This window comes from Jaculus jaculus, chromosome 1 (assembly GCF_020740685.1).
Source record: "Jaculus jaculus isolate mJacJac1 chromosome 1, mJacJac1.mat.Y.cur, whole genome shotgun sequence".
Lineage (NCBI taxonomy): Eukaryota > Metazoa > Chordata > Mammalia > Rodentia > Dipodidae > Jaculus > Jaculus jaculus.
Genome location: NC_059102.1, coordinates 224,615,019 through 224,632,679, shown reverse-complemented (window position 1 = coordinate 224,632,679; position 17,661 = coordinate 224,615,019). Strand labels below are relative to the sequence as shown.

The window sequence follows — 17,661 nt, the reverse complement described above, 5'->3', positions numbered from 1 at the left end:
CAGCAGCAGAGAAAGCTGGGAGAAGTTATCACCTAGGGGAGCTAGTGCAGATTTCATCTTCACCTGTCACATAAGGGACATGTTGTGGACAGGACACAATAAAATCTGACTGGGTACATTGGTACACACCTGTAACTTAGCACTTAGGGGGCTTAAGCAGGATTGCAGATTGCTTTGAGTTGAGGCCAGTGTAGGTAGGCTACCTCCTGAGACAGAGAGAGAGAGAGAAAGGGACCACCAGCAGGGCTGTCACTAACAGCGGGTGCCAGGGTATGTTGCTTACTCTGGGTGATGGTTCCGGGCCACCAACTTTGGGGACCAGAGTGCTCACCTGTACACACTCCCAATGACTGCTCAGAGCCTCAGCCTAGAAGGATGACCACAGGTTCTAGAATGGCCATCTTTCCTTCCTGGATAATAAGATGGTTGTCACGGGCAGCTAACTATACAGCATAGTTTACAGCACACTTAGGCCACTCTCCTGCCTTTCTTAGTTTACCTTTTAGACTTTATAAAGGGTACCAGTTGGGAAAAATGGAATATTCAGGAGTGAGCTAACACAAATCAATAATAAAAGCAAGAGCTCCTGGGTCTCAAATATCTGGGGGTCTGGGCCCAGGACCCCTTACCTGCTCTGATGAGGCCCCATATTGGGTCTTGCCTGCAACTGTGGAGTGATGCTCAGTACCTGAGGAACAAGCTCAAAGGAGTCTCTGGGCCTGCCTCCAGCTAGTTCCACACCAGGAGTCTTGAACTGGAGTACCCTCAGAGAGGCCTGGAAATCTGCAGAGCTCAGTGAGGTTTGGGAGCCCAGACTGGTTGGACTGATCTGAAATAGCCCTTTGAGACCCGAGTTTCACTACAAAAGTTTCTGCAAAACCTGTGTGCTAGCCACTTTCAGGGGACAGTCACAGAGATCCTCAGAGTGCATCCTGTGGGAAGGGGGGTGTTGGCTATCTGGGTCTAGGTTTAAGTATGCAAGCAAGATAATATGTAGTTACGTAGAATGTTTAATTATCAGTTACTGTGATGTCATAGAAATACCAAGGATCATAAAAGTACAAAAAAAGCTGCTGAGTATAGAATGCAGCCAGGATGGGAGGGTGGCTGTCATTCACTGTGGTCCTGGTGCTGCCTGGCCTTGCCTTTCTTCTTGTCTTCTAGCCGCGGCTTCAGGGCACACACACAGGCTGACACACCAGCAATGCACTTCGGCAGGTCAGGGCCTCTGCTCCAGCGGTCAGCCTCATGGTCATACACCTGCACGGCCTTGGAGAAGGTGGTGTGCTCCCAGCTATAGCCACCCAGAATATAAATGCGGCCCTGCCACACGGCCACACCGGACTCACTGTTAGCCTGCAGGAGGGGGGCCACGCAGGTCCACTGGTTGCACTGTGGGCTGTAGGCCTCCACGCTCAGCACGTCAAAGCGCTCCATGGAGTCAACATGGTCGTCGCTGCCCCCAATGGAGTAGATGGTATCACCCAGGCTGCACATGCTGTGCCAGCCACGAGCAGTGGTCATGGGCCGCCGCTCCTCCCACACGTCAGTCCGGTAGTCATAGCACACCAAGTTTTTGCGATATGGGCCAATCTGGTAGTCATGGCCCCCCGAGATGTACAGGAAGTTCTTGTAGATGGTGCCTGCATGGCCATAGGTGAACCTGCAGAGGACAGAGGGGTTCAGGGCTGAGCAAACCAGATAGTTGGACTTCTCTGCCAAATGGGAGCAGCCTGCTTCTTGAGGGGTCATGAGGGTAAGAGAAAAAGAAGGGAGCAGGAAACCATCACTGGCCAAGAGGGAAAATGGGCAGCCCTGTCTCAGGTCCCCTGCCTCAGGTCCCCATTCTGTGCCCTGTGAATTTCCACATTTCCACCTAGTTCTCTTAGTGGCTAGGGACAACTGTAGTGATATTCTATTTAAACACAGACATGCACCTGGTCAAATGATGCATCAAAGGGAAGAAAAGTGCAGAGGACCAGTAGGAGAGAACAGAAGAGGGTAATGAGGGATTGTAAATATGGCCAAAGTACATTAGAAACATGAATGCAAACGTCATCTCATCACAAGGGCTACAGATTTAGCATACTGCTAAAGCACTTCGCCCTAGGACACACAAGGACCTGAGTTCAGTGTGGCACACCTTTATCCTAGCACTAGGAAGGCAAACATAGGAGGATTGCAATGAGTTCTAGGCCAGCCTGGGCTACAGTGAGACCCTGCTTCAAAACGTCATCACAAAACTGTTTTGTGTAATGAATGCTAATAATTTTTTGCCTGTATATGTGGGGGGGGGCGTGCCTACGTATGTACATATATGGGTACATGTGTATATGTGTGTGTTTGCTAAAGACAGAGGGTAACACTGGATATGTCTTCCTTAGTCTCACTCTAGCCCAGGCTGATCTAGAACTCACTCTTGTAGTCCCAGGCTGAACTTACAATGATCCTCCTACCTCTGCCTCCTGAGTGCTGAGATTAAAAGCATGCCATCATGCACTGATGCACTCATTCTCATTCACTCTCTCTCTCTCTCCCTCTCTCAAATAAATAAAAATAAAACATTTTTTTAAAAAAGATGGCTCAGCAGTTAAAGTGCTTGCCTTCAAAGCCTAATGACCTGGGTTCCATTCCCCAGTACTCACATAAAGCCAGATGAACCAAGTAGCCCATGCATCTGGAGTTTGCAGTGGCTGGAGGCTCTGGTACACCCATTCTGACTCTGACTCTGTGTCTGTCTGTGTGTGTGTGTGTGTCTGTCTGTCTCTCTCTCTCTCTGCTTGCAAATAAATAAGGCAAAACAGAAAGAGAAAGAAAAGGCAAGGTATACCATCAGCTACGTGGATATCCTAGGAAAGACAACAGATGTGAAATCAGTGGGGTCAGGCTATGGGTAGAAGGGGGGGTTCAGGAAGTTCAGAGAAAATGGACACTTCTTGATGCTGGAGGGGTGGGCATGTGCTCCTACGTATTTGTTAAAACCCAGAGGACTGTGTGACAGCAAGGGTGGTCTTCCCTATCGTGTCACCATGGGCTCAGCACTGTTAACTGTGTGCCAGTGCAAGAGATCAACAAGAGAATTTGTGCCAAGAGCTTGGAAACTCTTACTCTCAGTAAGCACAAGAGTCCTCTAAACATTATTGAAACCTGAAAAGGAAAAAAGGAGACAAAAAATGTGTAAACGAAGATTTAAAAATAACAAAATCATCTGGGCGTGGTGGCACATGCCTTTAATCCCAGCACTTGGGAGGCAGAAGTAGGAGGACTGCCATGAGTTCGAGGCCACCCTGAAACTCCATAGTGAATTCCAGGTCAGCCTGGGCTAGAGTGAGACCCTACCTTGAAAAACCAAAAAAAATAAAATAACAAAATAAAAATAACAAAATCAAGTCAGATGTGGTGGCTCATATAACCCCAGCACTCTAGTGGCTGAGGTAAGATTGTCATAAATTCAAGAACTGCTTTGGCTAGAGTGAGAACCTGCCTCAAAAAGCAAGGGTTGCTCGGCATGGTGGCAAATGTCTTTAATTCCAGCACCTGAGAGACAGAAATAGGAGGATTGCCATGAGTTTGAGGCCACCCTGAGACTACATAGTGAATTCCAGGTCAGCCTGGGCTACAGGGAGACCGTACCTCAAAAAACCAAGAACATGTCCAGCGTGGTGGCACACGCCTTTAATCCCAGCACTCGGGAGGCAGAGGTAGGAGGATCACCGTGAGTTCGAGGCCACCCTGAGACTACATAGAGAATTCCTGGTCAGCCTGAGCTAAACTGAGACCCTACCTTGAAAACCCAAAAAAAAAAAAAAAAAAAAAAAAAACCAAACAAACCAGGGATTGAGAAAATGACAGCAGTTAAAGGCACTTCCTTATAAAACCTATAGGCTCCATGTAAGCCAGACACAAAATGTGGCATGTGTGTTCATATGCAGACACAAGAGGCCCATGGTGTGCCTATACACATATACACATGTGAAAGTAATCTGAACTAAAAAAAAATTACCTCAACCCAAAACCCCCACAAAACTCAGGAACAAAGTCATGAAATTCTGTGTGGTGGCAACTTAGTGGGAGTCAGGTCTGGAGAAGGCCAGGGCCAGGACCATGGTCACAGCAGTTCAGAACAGGCAGAAGGGAGCACACAACAAGGGAACGAGGGAAGGGCAGCGCAGGTGGTAACCATGGCAGAGGAGCCTCTTAGGAATCACATGACCACACTGGTGGCCCAGGGGTGGAGGACACAGCAAATGTGCTGCACGTGACCGCTAGGCCTAACTACACCTGAAAAAACGGTGATAATGCATACAAACTCGGGGGCCCATGGGTTCACACAAACAACCTGCCCCATTCACTCACGGCCGCCCTGGGTTAGGTGGGGACTTGTATCTTTCCACCCACCAGATTACTATGAGATCCAGGGACTGATCCAGGCAACCAGAGAGCTGCTGTGGTCACCAGGGGTGTCACCTACTTCCCAGCAGTGTCTGGGAATTACTCCCAGGCTTCCTGAATCCTCAATCATCTATATGATGGTGTTCGCCTAGGACCCGGAAGGGCAGGGACTCATGGCCCAGCCACACTTAATGTATGAGGCAGGGTCTCACTATGTAGCTGAGGCTGGCCTCCAACTTGCCGCAATCCTCTGCCCTCAGCTTCCTGGATACCGAGATGATGCAATGAACCACCATACCCAGCCCAACTGCAACTATGAAACACAAATATACTCCCACCTCATACACCCTTCTAACTCTTGGGAGACAAAGTCCCCAGGATGCCTGGTGTACCCCACAGCAAGACTGTCCTTCTAATCTTCTCACAAGAAACTGCTCCAACCCCTCTGCAGACATGGAAATGGAGCCCAAGTGGGTAGGGCCTCAGATCCCTAAATACTCCTGTCTATACCTATGGGTCTTCCAGGAAGTCGCCCTCTGTCCAAACGCAGTCAGTCTCTGAACTCAGTGGACAGATATTGGGGAGCCTGCCCTGGTGGCATAACTGACAGCAGCACTCATGGTCTGAAACCAGAGGCTGGCTTTCCATGGCCACACCCCGTGGCTCATGGCCCACCTACCGCTACACAGGAGCCAGGAGATTTTCCCTTGAATCTGAACCACATGACCTTTATCCCATGAAAGTATCACCTTGGCAAGGCAGCCACGTAGGACCAGGAGTCAGTCTTGGGACTGTACGTCTCTACAGAAGACAGCGCTCCATTCTCATTCCGGCCACCGACTGCCACCAGCATGTCCTCAATGGAGGCCAAGTAGAAATCCACACGGCGCTGGTTCATGGAGGCCATCTGTGAGGATGAGATGTCTGAAGCCTCCCTTCCCCATATCTGAAACAGCATCACCACCTGGTACCACATTCCCCAACTGTGTATAGAGTGGCCCTGAAGGGTGAGACAGTGGCCAAGTGAACTGGGGAAGGTGGTGAGGCTTGAGCCAAGAGCAGGACTTCTAGCAGGAATTCTTAAGCCCAAAGCTCCCATGGGGAAGCCAGAGGGGCAAGGGGACATACTTCCTCCAGCTGCTTTGGCGATGTGGTCAGCCTCAAAGGTTAGACCCAACAAGTCAGAGATTTTTCTAAAGTAAGAAAAATGTTCTTTCCCTTTTCCCTTCTCCATGTTTGTTTACAGTGCTGGGGATAGAAGCTGGGGCTTCATGCATGCCACACAGGTGCTCTGCCACTGGGCTACATACGCCCTCAGCTCTACATATCATAAGGACTTAAATGCCATGTTAACAGAAAGTGTCACTCCACAGGAAGTTAGGAAGTAGAAGCTCCAACCTTCACAATCCCAGCAGGACACAGTGGCACAGGGTCTGGTAGGAGGCCACACATCTGGGCTGGCACTGTCATAAAGCTTCTGGAGACAGACTCCAAAGCTGGGACTTCCTCCTCCCACCTAGTAGTCCAATTTCTTTTTTCTCCCTGAGACAAGATTTCAATCTATTGATTAGGCTAGCCTAGAACTTACTTATGTAGCCCAGGTTGCCCTCAAACTTATGGCAACCCTCCTGCCTCAGCCTCCCATGTGATGGGATTACAGGCCAGAGCCACTATGCCCAGCTGTTCTGTTTGGCTCAGTGAACACTGAAATAAGTAGTGCGGAGGTGTAAGCATAAAGACAGTTTGAAGGGAACCTCACCTACACCAGGCACATGCCAATCAACACGGGCTATCAACCCCTTGACCTCAGCAAGGCCACATGCATTTCTATGAGTAATTTTGTGAGGCTAAGGGACCAGCCTAAAACCCTGGGCCCACATTAGCCCAGCTAGGCTCATGCCTAGGCTTTTGCATTTTTAAGAATCAGTCACCACACCAACTTCAGCCCCATTGAGTGTGGCCTCCTGAAAGTTGCTCCAGAAACCTCTCCATCAGAAGGGCCCAGAGGAGGCCCAGGCGTGGTGGCGCACACCTTTAATCCCAGCACTCAGGAGGCAGAGGTAGGAGGATGGCCGTGAGTTTGAGGCCACCCTGAGACTCCATAGTGAATTCCAGGTCGGCCTGAGCTAGAGTGAGACCCTACCTCAAAAAAAAAAAAAAAAAAAAGATAAAAGATAAATAATAAAAATAAGAAAGGCCCAGAAGAGGCTCAGAGGTACAGGGAATGGTTTAATGTCTGGAGCCTTGTGAGGGCACATAAACCTAACATCACTCAAAAGGGGTAAGGGACTTCTGGAAGGGACTACTGAGGCCCAGGGCATTCACACCAGGGCAGGAAGGCCACTGACAGTGAAGCATTGGACAACAACCAGCCCTAGGTGGTCAGCCCTCCCAACCCCAACCAGGGTGCAGGCCTGGGGAGTATGAGAATGACACAATCACTTTCTCATCACACCTCCCTCAGAGGCAGGACAGCTGTGAGGGCCAGAGAGGAGGAAGGGGAAGCCCAGGTGAGGTTAGAGATAAGAGGCCTCAAGAGTAAAGAAGGAATCTGCTTTAATCTCACCTTGATCCACTGTTTACAGCGGGGGTCATACCTATAAAAAAGATTGGAGGCTGCATCCCCTCCGTTGTCCCTGGAGAAGCTGCCACCCGCAATGAAGATAAAGCCCCCCAGCACGGCAACACAGTGGTGGCTCCGGCAGGCTGGCAGGGGTGTCTCCGTGACCCACTGCTGGCTCTTGGTATCCAGGTAGCAAGTATCATCACTGAGCTCCAGACACCGCTCAGAGACCTCACCGCCCACGAACAGCAGGCACTCCTCATTGGTACGCAGCGCGGTGTACTTGGTCTGCATGACGGGCTGCGCAGCCAAGTTGTCGTGGTAGTGCACAGCCTCCTCAATAAAGCTCTCACAGTCGGCCTCGCGGGGCAGCAGGGCACTCACGGCCGGCTTGACGCGGTGCAGCAGGTCATTCTTGGGGATAAGCGGGAAGTGGATATTCTCCAGCACACGGTGGGCGTGTGTCTCGCGCTCTGGCTGCTGCGTCAGCCACTGCAGGGCCACCTGCAGCAGGTCGTGCTCGCACTCGTGCTGCACCCGGCTGCTGCTGAGGTACAAGCACAGCTTCTGCACGGAGACACTCTGCAGGAAGTCAGGCGTGAAGGACAGTGTGCCGAAGTGGCTCAGCACAAAGTTGTCAATGAAGACATCAAGCCGCTTAAGGCTGTAGATGGAGGCCAGCTCCTGCAGGTACAGGTAGTTGTCCTCGCTCACCTCCTGCTCCAGGTACTCACAACAGAAGTCCACCACCGTCCAGATCTGCAGCAGGTGCGCCGTCTCCAAGATGTAGTCAATGTTGCCACCATCCAGCACCAGCTCACCACCGTACAAGAAGTCCACCACGGCCTTGAGCCCCACATAAGAGGTGCCAAACATCTCCACCTCCTTCTGGAAGGCCTCACGCATGCCCAAGGTGAACATGGAGTTGAAGTAGTCACTGCACACAGCCAGCAGGTTGCGGTGGGCTGGCACATGCTGCTCGTCGGCCACCAGGATCACGTCGCAGAAGAGGCCACGCAGCCGCTGCTCATTCAGTCTCTGCAGCACGGTGGTGGAGTGGTCAGTCCAGTGGTACACCTGCACAGAGGAGGAGGTCAGGAGAGGGAGTCCCAGCCTGGCCCCACCCCTGGCCTGTGCAGCCAGCCCATTGTCAGTCCAGAGGGCACAGCCATCTTCAGATGCGGGGAAGGCGCCACAGAAATACAACATTAGATAGCACTGCAGACCCCTCCTTCTAAAATATCATCCCTAAGAACTAACTTTCTCTCCCTCTTATCTCCTTCCATCTTTATAAATAGAATTCTAAAGCTTTCTTTTTCCCATCTTTCTTTCCCCTGCTCTCCCTCTGGGTAATGACAAATTTGTTATTTTTAAAAATATTTTATTTTTAATGAATTTTTAATGAATGAGCACACCAGGGCATCCAGCCACTGCAAATGAACTCCAGACACATGTGCCACCTTGTGCATCTGGCTTACATGTATCCTAGGGAATTGAACCTGGGTCTTTTGGCTTTGCAGGCAAGTGCCTTAACCACTAAGCCATTTCTCCAGTGAGGCCCCCCCCCCCCCCCGGGCACTTTAAAAGATGTTTTATTTTTATTCATTTACTTGAGAGAGAGAGAGGCAAAGAGAGAGAATAAGTGTGCCAGGTCCAGCTGCTACAAATGAACTATGGATGTATGTGCCACCTTGTGCATCTGGCTTATGTGGGCTCTGGGGAATTGAACCTGGGCCCTTTGGCTTTGCAGAAAAGCACCTTAACTGCTAAGCCATCTCTCCAGACACCTCCCTTTTTGAGGTAGGTTCTCACTTTAGCCCAGGCTGACCTGGAAATCACTTGGTAGTCTCAGGGTGGCCTCAAACTCACAGCATTCTTCCTACCTCTACCTCCCAAGTGATGGGATTAAAGACATGTACCACCACATGCTGCGCCCCCCTCCTCCTTTTTTGGAGGTAGGGTCTTGCTCTAGCCCAGGCTGACATGGAATTCACTATGTAGTCCCAGGTCAGACTTGAACTCATGGTGATCCTCCTACCTTGACCTCCTGAAGGCTGGGATTAAAGGCATATGCCCCAATGGTCAACTGACAATTATGTCTTTCCTACTAGAGGAGTGCAGCACCTCAGGAGGAAGCCCCAAACGTCAGGTGGAACCTGAGTCTGGACTCTAGCTCTACTGTGTGGTCTTAGGTTAGCAGCACACCCTCTCTGTGCCCTCAGTTTCACACCTCACATCACAGAAGGGTACTGAGTACTTAGTTTTAAAGCATTCATGAGTCAGAACACCACAGAGAGCAGCTCTATTGGCTCAGAGGCTCTGTACACAGGAGGAAGCCTTCTCTGCCTTATGTACACTGTCACTCTACACAGCATGGACACTATTTCCACTGCTTAATCCCAGAAGGTGGCAGCCATTACAATCAACTGACACAGGTGCTCTGGGACCTCGTCTGTGAACCCAGGGTTAAGGGAAGCATGGTGTGCAGCAGTGCTGCCTTCATGGGGCTCCTGTGCTACCTGTGAGCCATGCTAGGTCTTCTTTCTCACTTAGCATCCTACATCACACCACAGCAACTCCCTGAGGGAACATCTATTACAATCCCATTTTCCAGATGAGGAAAACAGAGGTTCAAGGGGACTAAGAAACTTGCCCCCAGTATCGTAGGAATGTGTACATGACAGAACTGAGATTTGTTTTGATTTATTCTCCAGGCTACACTGAAATGAATGTATTTAATAATAGTCAGGTGTGGTGGCTCACAGCTTTAATCCCAGCACTCAGGAGGCTGAGGTAGGAGGATCATTGTGAGTTTGAGGCCCTGATGAGCCCATTCTTTTTATTTTTATTTTCTCTATTTGCCTCTTTCTGTCTCTAATAAATAGACAATTTTCTTCTCAATTTTTGTTAACATTTTCCATGATTGACATTTTTTTTAAAGAATACAAACTGGCCTGACTACCTCCAGTGGAAGACATCTACTGAATGCTGCATGAAGAGACACAGCAGGCCCAAATGAGTGCATCGCACACTGCTGCTTTATCTACTAAATATAAGAGAAGTGAAAGAGGTTGGATTTAGAGGCACACACCCTTAATCCCAGCACTTAGGAGGCCAAGATAGGAGGGTCGTTATGAGTTTGAAGCCAGCCTGAGACTACATAGCAAATTCCAGTTAGGCTGGACTAAATCAAGACCCTAGCTTGATAAACAAAAATCAAAAAAAGAAGAAAGAAATAAAGGAAGAAAAGAGAACCCAGTACAATGACATATGCCTGTAGTCTTAGCTACTCAGGAGTGGAGGTTGGAAGATCATTTGGGCTCATGAGTTTGGGAACAGCTAGACAGAGGAAGGGGGTGAGGAAAAGGCAGCTCAACTCAGGGAAAACAGACTGTTCAAAAATCTCAAGCAGTAGCTGGTCTATTCAAGGACAACTGAGAAGACTGGGTAGGTCTGGGAAGTGCAAGTGTGACTGGAAGAGAAAAGCATGGCTGGGAACTAACTGGGGGTCAGCGGTGTGCTGGCATGACTAAACCCTTTCTTCCCTAAGCTTCTGGTGACAATACTCTTACTCTTTCCTGTTTATTTTGAAACTACCTCATATGTCCCAGGCTGGCCTCAAACTTAGCATGTAGCCAAGAATGATCATGAACTTCTGATCTTTCAATAACTGCCCCAAGTACCAGGATGACGAGGGTACAAAAATACGCCAGTTTGTGTGGTGATAAGAGATGAAACCCAGGGTTTTGTGCATGTGAAGCTATAGCCACACCCCCTTTCCTCTTTTACTCCCCTTTTGAATCTGCTATTTCCTGCAGCAGATGCCTTTGTAGTGGAGTTTCTTTACTTCCTTCTGTGTCTGCTCACTCCACCATCTTCCCACAGACTGAGGAAGATAGACAAGTCACTCCTAACTCAGTGGCCAGGCTCTGCTGCTCTTCTGTAACAAACACTACTTCTCCTAGGGACCCCACGAGCATTTTTTTAATGCTGGCTCCTCTCCCAGCAAGGCCATGCTGGCCTCCAGCAGGACTGGTCTGGGCACCTCCCAGGTGGACCAAAGGCAAGAAATTGACAGGTGACAAAGGACCATAATGGCTCAGTGTGCCTAGAGAAGCAGGTAGGCCCACTGAGTCCTATAGTGGTGAGTTGCTGGGTGGATCAGGAGAGCCCAACCTTACTGAGTACGGGTCTAGGGAAGAGCACAGCAGCTGTGTCTGACACCTGCTTCCTTCCCCACCTGGCTTTACCTGTTCTGCCATTTCAGCTGCAGAAATGGCAGCTTCCCCCACACACCATCCCCAGACCCAGGAACCAGGAAGAATTTGGCATCATTCCCAACATTTCTTGACCAATATCAGTCCTCTTCATCCTTATCTGACTTTAGTGCCTCATCAAACACAGGGAGTGACAGGGGTGTGGGGGGGTGGCGTTGGTAATGAGACACCACAGATGATGAGGGGCCATTGATGGTCCAGCAGAGCTCAGCAGACAGGTGTGTTTCCTGTTAGCACAGAACTGGATCTTATTGCGGAAGCTGAAAGAACAGGGGCAGTCCCACTGCAGGCTCACAGCAGACAGACCCCATCCCTGAGGAAGAACAACCTGCCACTGCCTGGAGTTCCCCAAGGAGCCCCAGTGGCCTCCCTCTGTGTGATACAACAACACACAGGAGCACCAGGAAAACCAGTTGGTGAGCACACAGCATGGCAGGAAGGGCAGAGAGCAATTTTACTGACCTCAGTTTTCTTCCACTGGGGGCTACATGGATGTGTTGGATGTATACAAAACACAAAAGGTGCACCAAGGATGTTAGCATCTTTAAAAAAATTTATTTACTTAAGCTCACACCGTTAATCCCAACACTCAGTAGGCAGAGGTAGGAGGTTCACCATGAGTTCAAGGCCACCCTGAGACTACATAGTGAATTTCAGGTCAGCCTGGACTAGAGTGAAACCCTACCTTGAAAAACCAATATATACATTACTTACTTACATACATACATGTATACATACATTTATTTATTAATTTACAAGTAGAGAGAGATAGAAAGAAAAGAGACAAAATGAGTATGCCAGGGTCCTCCAGCCACTCCAAATGAACTCCAGACCCATGCGCCACTTTGTGCATCTGGCTTTTTATGGGTACTGGAGAATCAAACTTGGAGCATTAGGCTTTGTAGGCAAGTGTCTTAACAGGTAAACCATCTCTCCAGCCCAAAAGCATTTTGTTGCTGGGTGTGATGGTACACACCTTTAATCCCAGCATTCAGGAGTCAAAGGTAGGAAGACCACCATGAGTTTGAAGCCAAGGCAGAGGTAGGAGGATCACCTTGATTGAGTTCAAGGCCAGCCTGAGACTACATACTGAATTTCACATCAGTCTGGGGTAGGGTGAGACCTTACCTTGAAAAACCAAAATAATAAAAATTTTTAATAAGCATTTTATTTTCTATTTATTTATCTAAGGGAGAAAGAAAGAGGCAGAGAGAGAGAGAGAGAGATAGAAAGGGAGAAAACAGGTGTGCCAGGACCTCCATCCATTGCAAATGAACTCTGAGCACATACACCACCTTGCGCATCTGTCTTACATGGGCCCTAGGGAATGGAACCTGGGTCCTTTGGCTTTGCAGGCAAGTGCCTTAACAGCTAAGCCATCTCTCCAGCCTGTATTCTGGCATCTTTTTAAAGAGGTTAGAAGCATGATTAAGGACAGAGAACCCCATTCCTAAAAGCTGCTGTTCTGACCCTAAAGTGCAATCATACTTGGAAAGTGGCAGCCAGGTGTGATGGCGCACGTCTTTAATCCCAACACTATGGAAGCAGAGACAGAGGCCATCCTGGAACTACATAGTAAACAAGACCCTACCTCAAAAAAAAAAAAAAAAAAAAAACCAAGAAAAAAAAGTGACAAGTCTTTGCAGCCAAACCCTCTGAGCAGTGGCCAGACTCTTTAAGCAAGATTTGGCAGAGCCTTTTCCACAAACCTGGATGGCACCAAAAGACTAGTTCTCAGGAGAAGCAACCTGTCCTGTAAATGATACCCTACTTTTCTCTGACATGTCCCCACAGAAGCCATTACACTTAGCTTTCCAGGCTGCTCACACACCCTTCATCTAATGCAGTTTCTTGATTCTTCCAAGCCTTTGTGCATATGTGGTGAGTATGTCTGCATGTATTTATGTCAGGTGACTCTCTCTATTATTCATTTGATTATTTCCCAAGTTTCTGAAACCAATGCTGCTGTTTTTGCCTCAGTAACTCTCCAGTGTCCATCCCACACAGGACTGGGGTAACAGACATGCGTGGTCATGCTCACCTGTCTTACATGGATGCTGGGGAACTGAATTCAGATGGTCTCAGGCCCTCTCAAGTCCTCATGCTTCTGTGGCAAATGCTCTTAACCTGCTGAGCCATCTCCCTAGCATTAATTTTTGTTTTCTTTTTGAGGCAGGGTCTCAACTTTAGCCCATGCTGACCTGAGTTCATTCTGTAGCTCAAGGCTGGCCTCAAACTCAAAGCAATCCTAGTACCTCTGCCTCTCAAAATGCTGGGATTAAAGGTATGTACCACCAAACCTACTAAAACCTACACACACACACACACACACACACACACACACACACACACACACACACAGTTTCCAGTAGCCTAGATTGGCCTCAAAGTTTGTTTGTTTTGTTTTTGAGTCTCGCTCTAGCTCAGGCTGTCCTGGAATTCACTAGGTAGTCTCAGGGTGGCCTCGAACGCACAGTGATCCTCCTACCCCTGCCTCCCGAGTGCTGGGATTAAAGGCGTGTGCCACTACGCCCAGCTTTCAAACTGCTAAGGATGACCCTGAACTTCTCATCTGCCTGCCTCTACTTCCCAAGTGCTGGAGTTACAGGGGTACACTACCACACTCAGTTTATGCAGAACTGGAGATCAGGTGCATGCTAGATGAGCCACATTCCAAGCCCTCTTTTTTTTTTAATTTTTTTTTTTTTGTTATTTTTGTTTATTTATTTGAGAGGGACAGAAAGAGACAGATAGAGAAAGGGAGAGAGAATGGGCATGCCAGGGCCTCCAGCCACTGCAAACGAACTCCAGATGCATGTGCCCTTGTGCATATGGCTAACGCGGGTCCTGGGGAGTCGAGCCTCGAACCGGGGTCCTTAGGCTTCACAGGCAAGCGCTTAACCACTAAGCCATCTCTCCAGCCCTCCAAGCCCTCTTTTTGGAGAGTCTTTATATGTGGTCCTGGTTGGCCTGGTACTATGTAGTCCAGGCTGATTTCAATCTCATGGCAATCTTCCTGCATTAACCTCCCCAGGATGGGATTACAGATATGTGTCATCACACCTGGCTGGGCAAGTCTTTCTCCCTGGACTCCTCTTCCATATTCCTGAAGAGTCCACCCTTGCTCACTCTTGGGGGTCCCAGAGAATCCAATGATGAGCATGGAAGAAGACCTGGATCCTTTACAAGGGTCCTACTTTATGGTCAGAGGCTGTGTTCTCCATGAGCCCCATATGGCAGTTTCTTTTTTGTTTTGTTTGGTTTTTCCAAGGTAGGGTATGACTCTAACCCAGGCTGACCTGGTACTTACTCTGTAGTCCCAGGCTGGCCTCAAACTCACAGTGATACTACTACCTCTGCCTCCCAAATTATGGGATTAAAGGAGTGTGCCACAACTCCCTACTCACTGGAATTGTTGAGCCCATATGGAGACAGAAATCCCACAGTTCTTATCCTACCCACTCCCATACTGATATGCAGAGTGAAAGAAGGAAACTATGTACAGATGCAGTTCTGAAGGCCACAGCAACCACTTTGAGGGGATTAGCACCCCAAGACCAGTGAGAAAGAGGCAATCAGAAACAGGGGACTGACAAGTCACAGACCTTTGAAGACTCGCTGATCTTGTATGGACGAGACACTCGGGTGTGCCTGCTTGCCTCCATTGTAAGGGATTGAAGACCTACAAAAGAACAGGATTTCTGAGTGTGCAGAGTAAACCAGGCCACTCATTACCTGCAGGCCCTACCCACAGAGCCAAGGTCAACAGATATGGAACTCCTGTCCCCCATCGCCTCCAGCCCATCCTGAAAAGGAGAGAACAGAATCCAGCAAAGAAATCTTGACCCTGTGGGAGGAAAGACTCAGATTGTCAGAGAACTGTTTACAACATTTAACTCATAACCCCTTATCATCTAAAGTCTGTGTCCTACACACACGCCTATGGATGCTTCATCCAAAGCAGGCCCTTTGGCTAGGTCCGGGTTGGTTGGTTGATTTGTTTCCTTCTTTCTTTCTTTTTTCTTTTTGGTTTTTCAAGGTAGAGTCTCACTCTAGCTCAGGCTAACCTGGAATTCACTATGTAGTCTCAGGGTGGCCTTGAACTCATAGTGCTCCTCCTACCTCTGCCTCCCAAGTGCTGGGATTAAAGGCCTGCATCATCACGCCCAGCCTAGGTCAAGGTTTTTGTAGGAATAGCTATCATTTCCAGCTGACTAAACGGTGGACCCAAGATAAGGAACTTCCACGAGTACCTCCTGTAACAAGCAGACCAAGGTGATGTCATCTACCCCATTCTACAGATAAAAACATTGAGTCATGACCACACTGTTAGTTAACAAAGGACAAACAAACACAGAGCTGCCTGGTATCAAAACCCAGGCCTTTACCTGAGCCCAAGGAAAGAGTTCAGACTGGCCCATGGTCACATTCTGAAACTATTAGCATGATGTCAAGGATGTGATACAGCAACAACCAATGTGGACACTATTCTACTGTCTCCCAGGGCTTTGGTTTTCCATAAGTTTTCTCTCAGGATAACCCCAGGAGACAAGCACTGTACTGTTTTTGTTCTACACGGGAAGAGGTGATGTCAGAGGGGTGAAACAATCTTTAAGACAAAGAGGGTAGAGCTGGAATGCCTTTCCAGAAGGTGTCACACGCCTTTGAACTCCAACTCCATTGTGGCCTGAGAACTTAACATGAACTTTTTTGTTGTTGTTGGTTTTTCGAGGTAGGGTTCTGCTGTAACCCAGACTGACCTGGAATTCACTATGTAATCTCAGGGTGGCCTCAAACTCATGGTGATCCTCCTACCTCTACCTCCTGAATGCTGGGAGTAAAGGCGTGCGCCACCACACCCACACTCTCAGCTTTTGAACATGAACTTAAGCAAGTGTTAATCTCTATGATCAAATCCATAAAAGCACGAGGTGATATTAAGGTTTCTAGTGGTGTTAACATGCCAGGCAATTCATGCATACCATAGGGACTTGGGAAGGGACACTGAGATAGGCCTATGTCAACAGTGTGGACAAAGGTGACTCTAGGAGCGAGGGTTTAAGGAACACTCACTCACTCTGCTGGAACCCTGAGAATCATGTGTCACCACTGACCAACAGCTTTTGCTAAAGATAACAATGTAGTAAGAAGTCAGCACTGTTCCGAGATCAATGGGGACATGGACATGGGGCTCCAGCACTCCCATGGGAGGAACAAATCTGGGCACATTCCATCCTGTTCAACTCCCCCGGGAAGGAAGCGACAACTAGAGTCTCTGGACAAACTAGTAGTAAGTCTCTGTAGCTGGCAGGCTGTGCCCACTCTGGGGAGGAGGAGAGAAGAGAAACAGCATTCATGCAGGGCTTACTGCATACCCCGGAGTCCCTCGGGTCACCCTGACCCTCTGAAACAGGGGCCCTGTCATTTACACAGGGACCCTTCCAGACGCGGGTGTCTGAGAGTCAGGGGATGCCCAAGGTCACGGGGAAGAAACTACAGGTGCCGTGTCTTCGTCCTCTCTTTTCGGGCTGGAAGGTTTCTTTTCTAGGCCAAGATCGACCCAAGTCTCGGGAGCTGGGCGCCCCTTTGTCTTCAGGCAGGCAGGCAGGCGCCTGGGACTCCTTTCTGGCCGGGTGCAAGCAGGTGAGGCGCTCGGTGGACACAGCCACAGCGGCGCCGGGGTCAGTCGGGAAACTAGGGGACCCCGCCGCGGGGTCCCCGGGGAGCCGACGACTCGAGATTGCCACGCGTCACTCGGGCGTCCCAGGCGGGTCTCCAGGGACCCTGCCGAGGCCAGCCGGGAGCCCGCAGCCCAGGAAGGCGCGGGCCGGGCGAGGAGGCGGAGCTGGGCGTCCCCGGCGGCCCGGCCTCACCTGCGGGGGCGGCGCCCTCCCTCCCGGCCCGCGCCCCGCCGAGAAGACCCGCCCCGCCCCCTGGACGGCGCGCGCGGAGGCCCACCTGGGAGGGAGTCAGGGGTGCGTCGCAGACGGCGGCGGGACCGGGCGGGCGAGGCGGCGGGACGCGGGCGGCGGGGCCCCGAGGCCGTCCCGGAGCGCCGCCATGGCTCCGCCAGGAAGTGCGAACCCAGAGCCAAGAAAGCGCGGCCAATGGCGGCGGCCGAGGGGGGCGGCGCCTGAGGGAGCCCGGCCTGAGGAGGCCAGCCGACCGGAGGGCGGCGCGCGGGGTGGGGCCTCCCGGACAGGGCCGTAGCTGCTGGGGGCGGGGCTCTAAAGGAAGACAGACGTGGGGGCGGGGCCTCCCGGACAGGGCCGCAGCTGCTGGGGGCGGGGCTCTAAAGGAAGACAGGCGTGGGGGCGGGGCCTCCAGGACAGGGCCGCAGTTGCTGGGGGCGGGGCTCTAAAGGAAGACAGGCGTGGAGCGGGGCCTCCCGGACAGGGCCGCAGCTGCTGGGGGCGGGGCTCTAAAGGA

At 50.3% G+C, this 17,661-nt stretch overlaps 1 protein-coding gene across 4 annotated transcripts; it reads right to left on the bottom strand.

Annotated features, from left to right (window-relative positions):
• Window positions 1-992: 992 nt before the first annotated feature.
• Window positions 993-17,264, bottom strand: Klhl36 (kelch like family member 36). Of its 4 annotated transcripts, none has more exons than XM_045141913.1 (6): window positions 17,191-17,264; window positions 14,838-14,914; window positions 6,959-8,032; window positions 5,791-5,934; window positions 5,142-5,299; window positions 993-1,663 (listed from the first exon to the last, which is right to left on the bottom strand). In XM_045141913.1, exons 2-6 carry the CDS (start codon window positions 14,895-14,897, stop codon window positions 1,111-1,113), a joined length of 1,989 nt encoding a protein of 662 aa, XP_044997848.1. In that variant the 5' UTR covers window positions 14,898-14,914; window positions 17,191-17,264; the 3' UTR covers window positions 993-1,110. The 4 variants fall into 4 exon arrangements, with proteins under 4 accessions (XP_044997848.1, XP_044997849.1, XP_044997850.1 ...); XM_045141914.1 differs by lacking the exon at window positions 17,191-17,264 and adding an exon at window positions 16,608-16,651; XM_045141915.1 differs by lacking the exon at window positions 17,191-17,264 and adding an exon at window positions 16,306-16,324.
• Window positions 17,265-17,661: the final 397 nt, after the last annotated feature.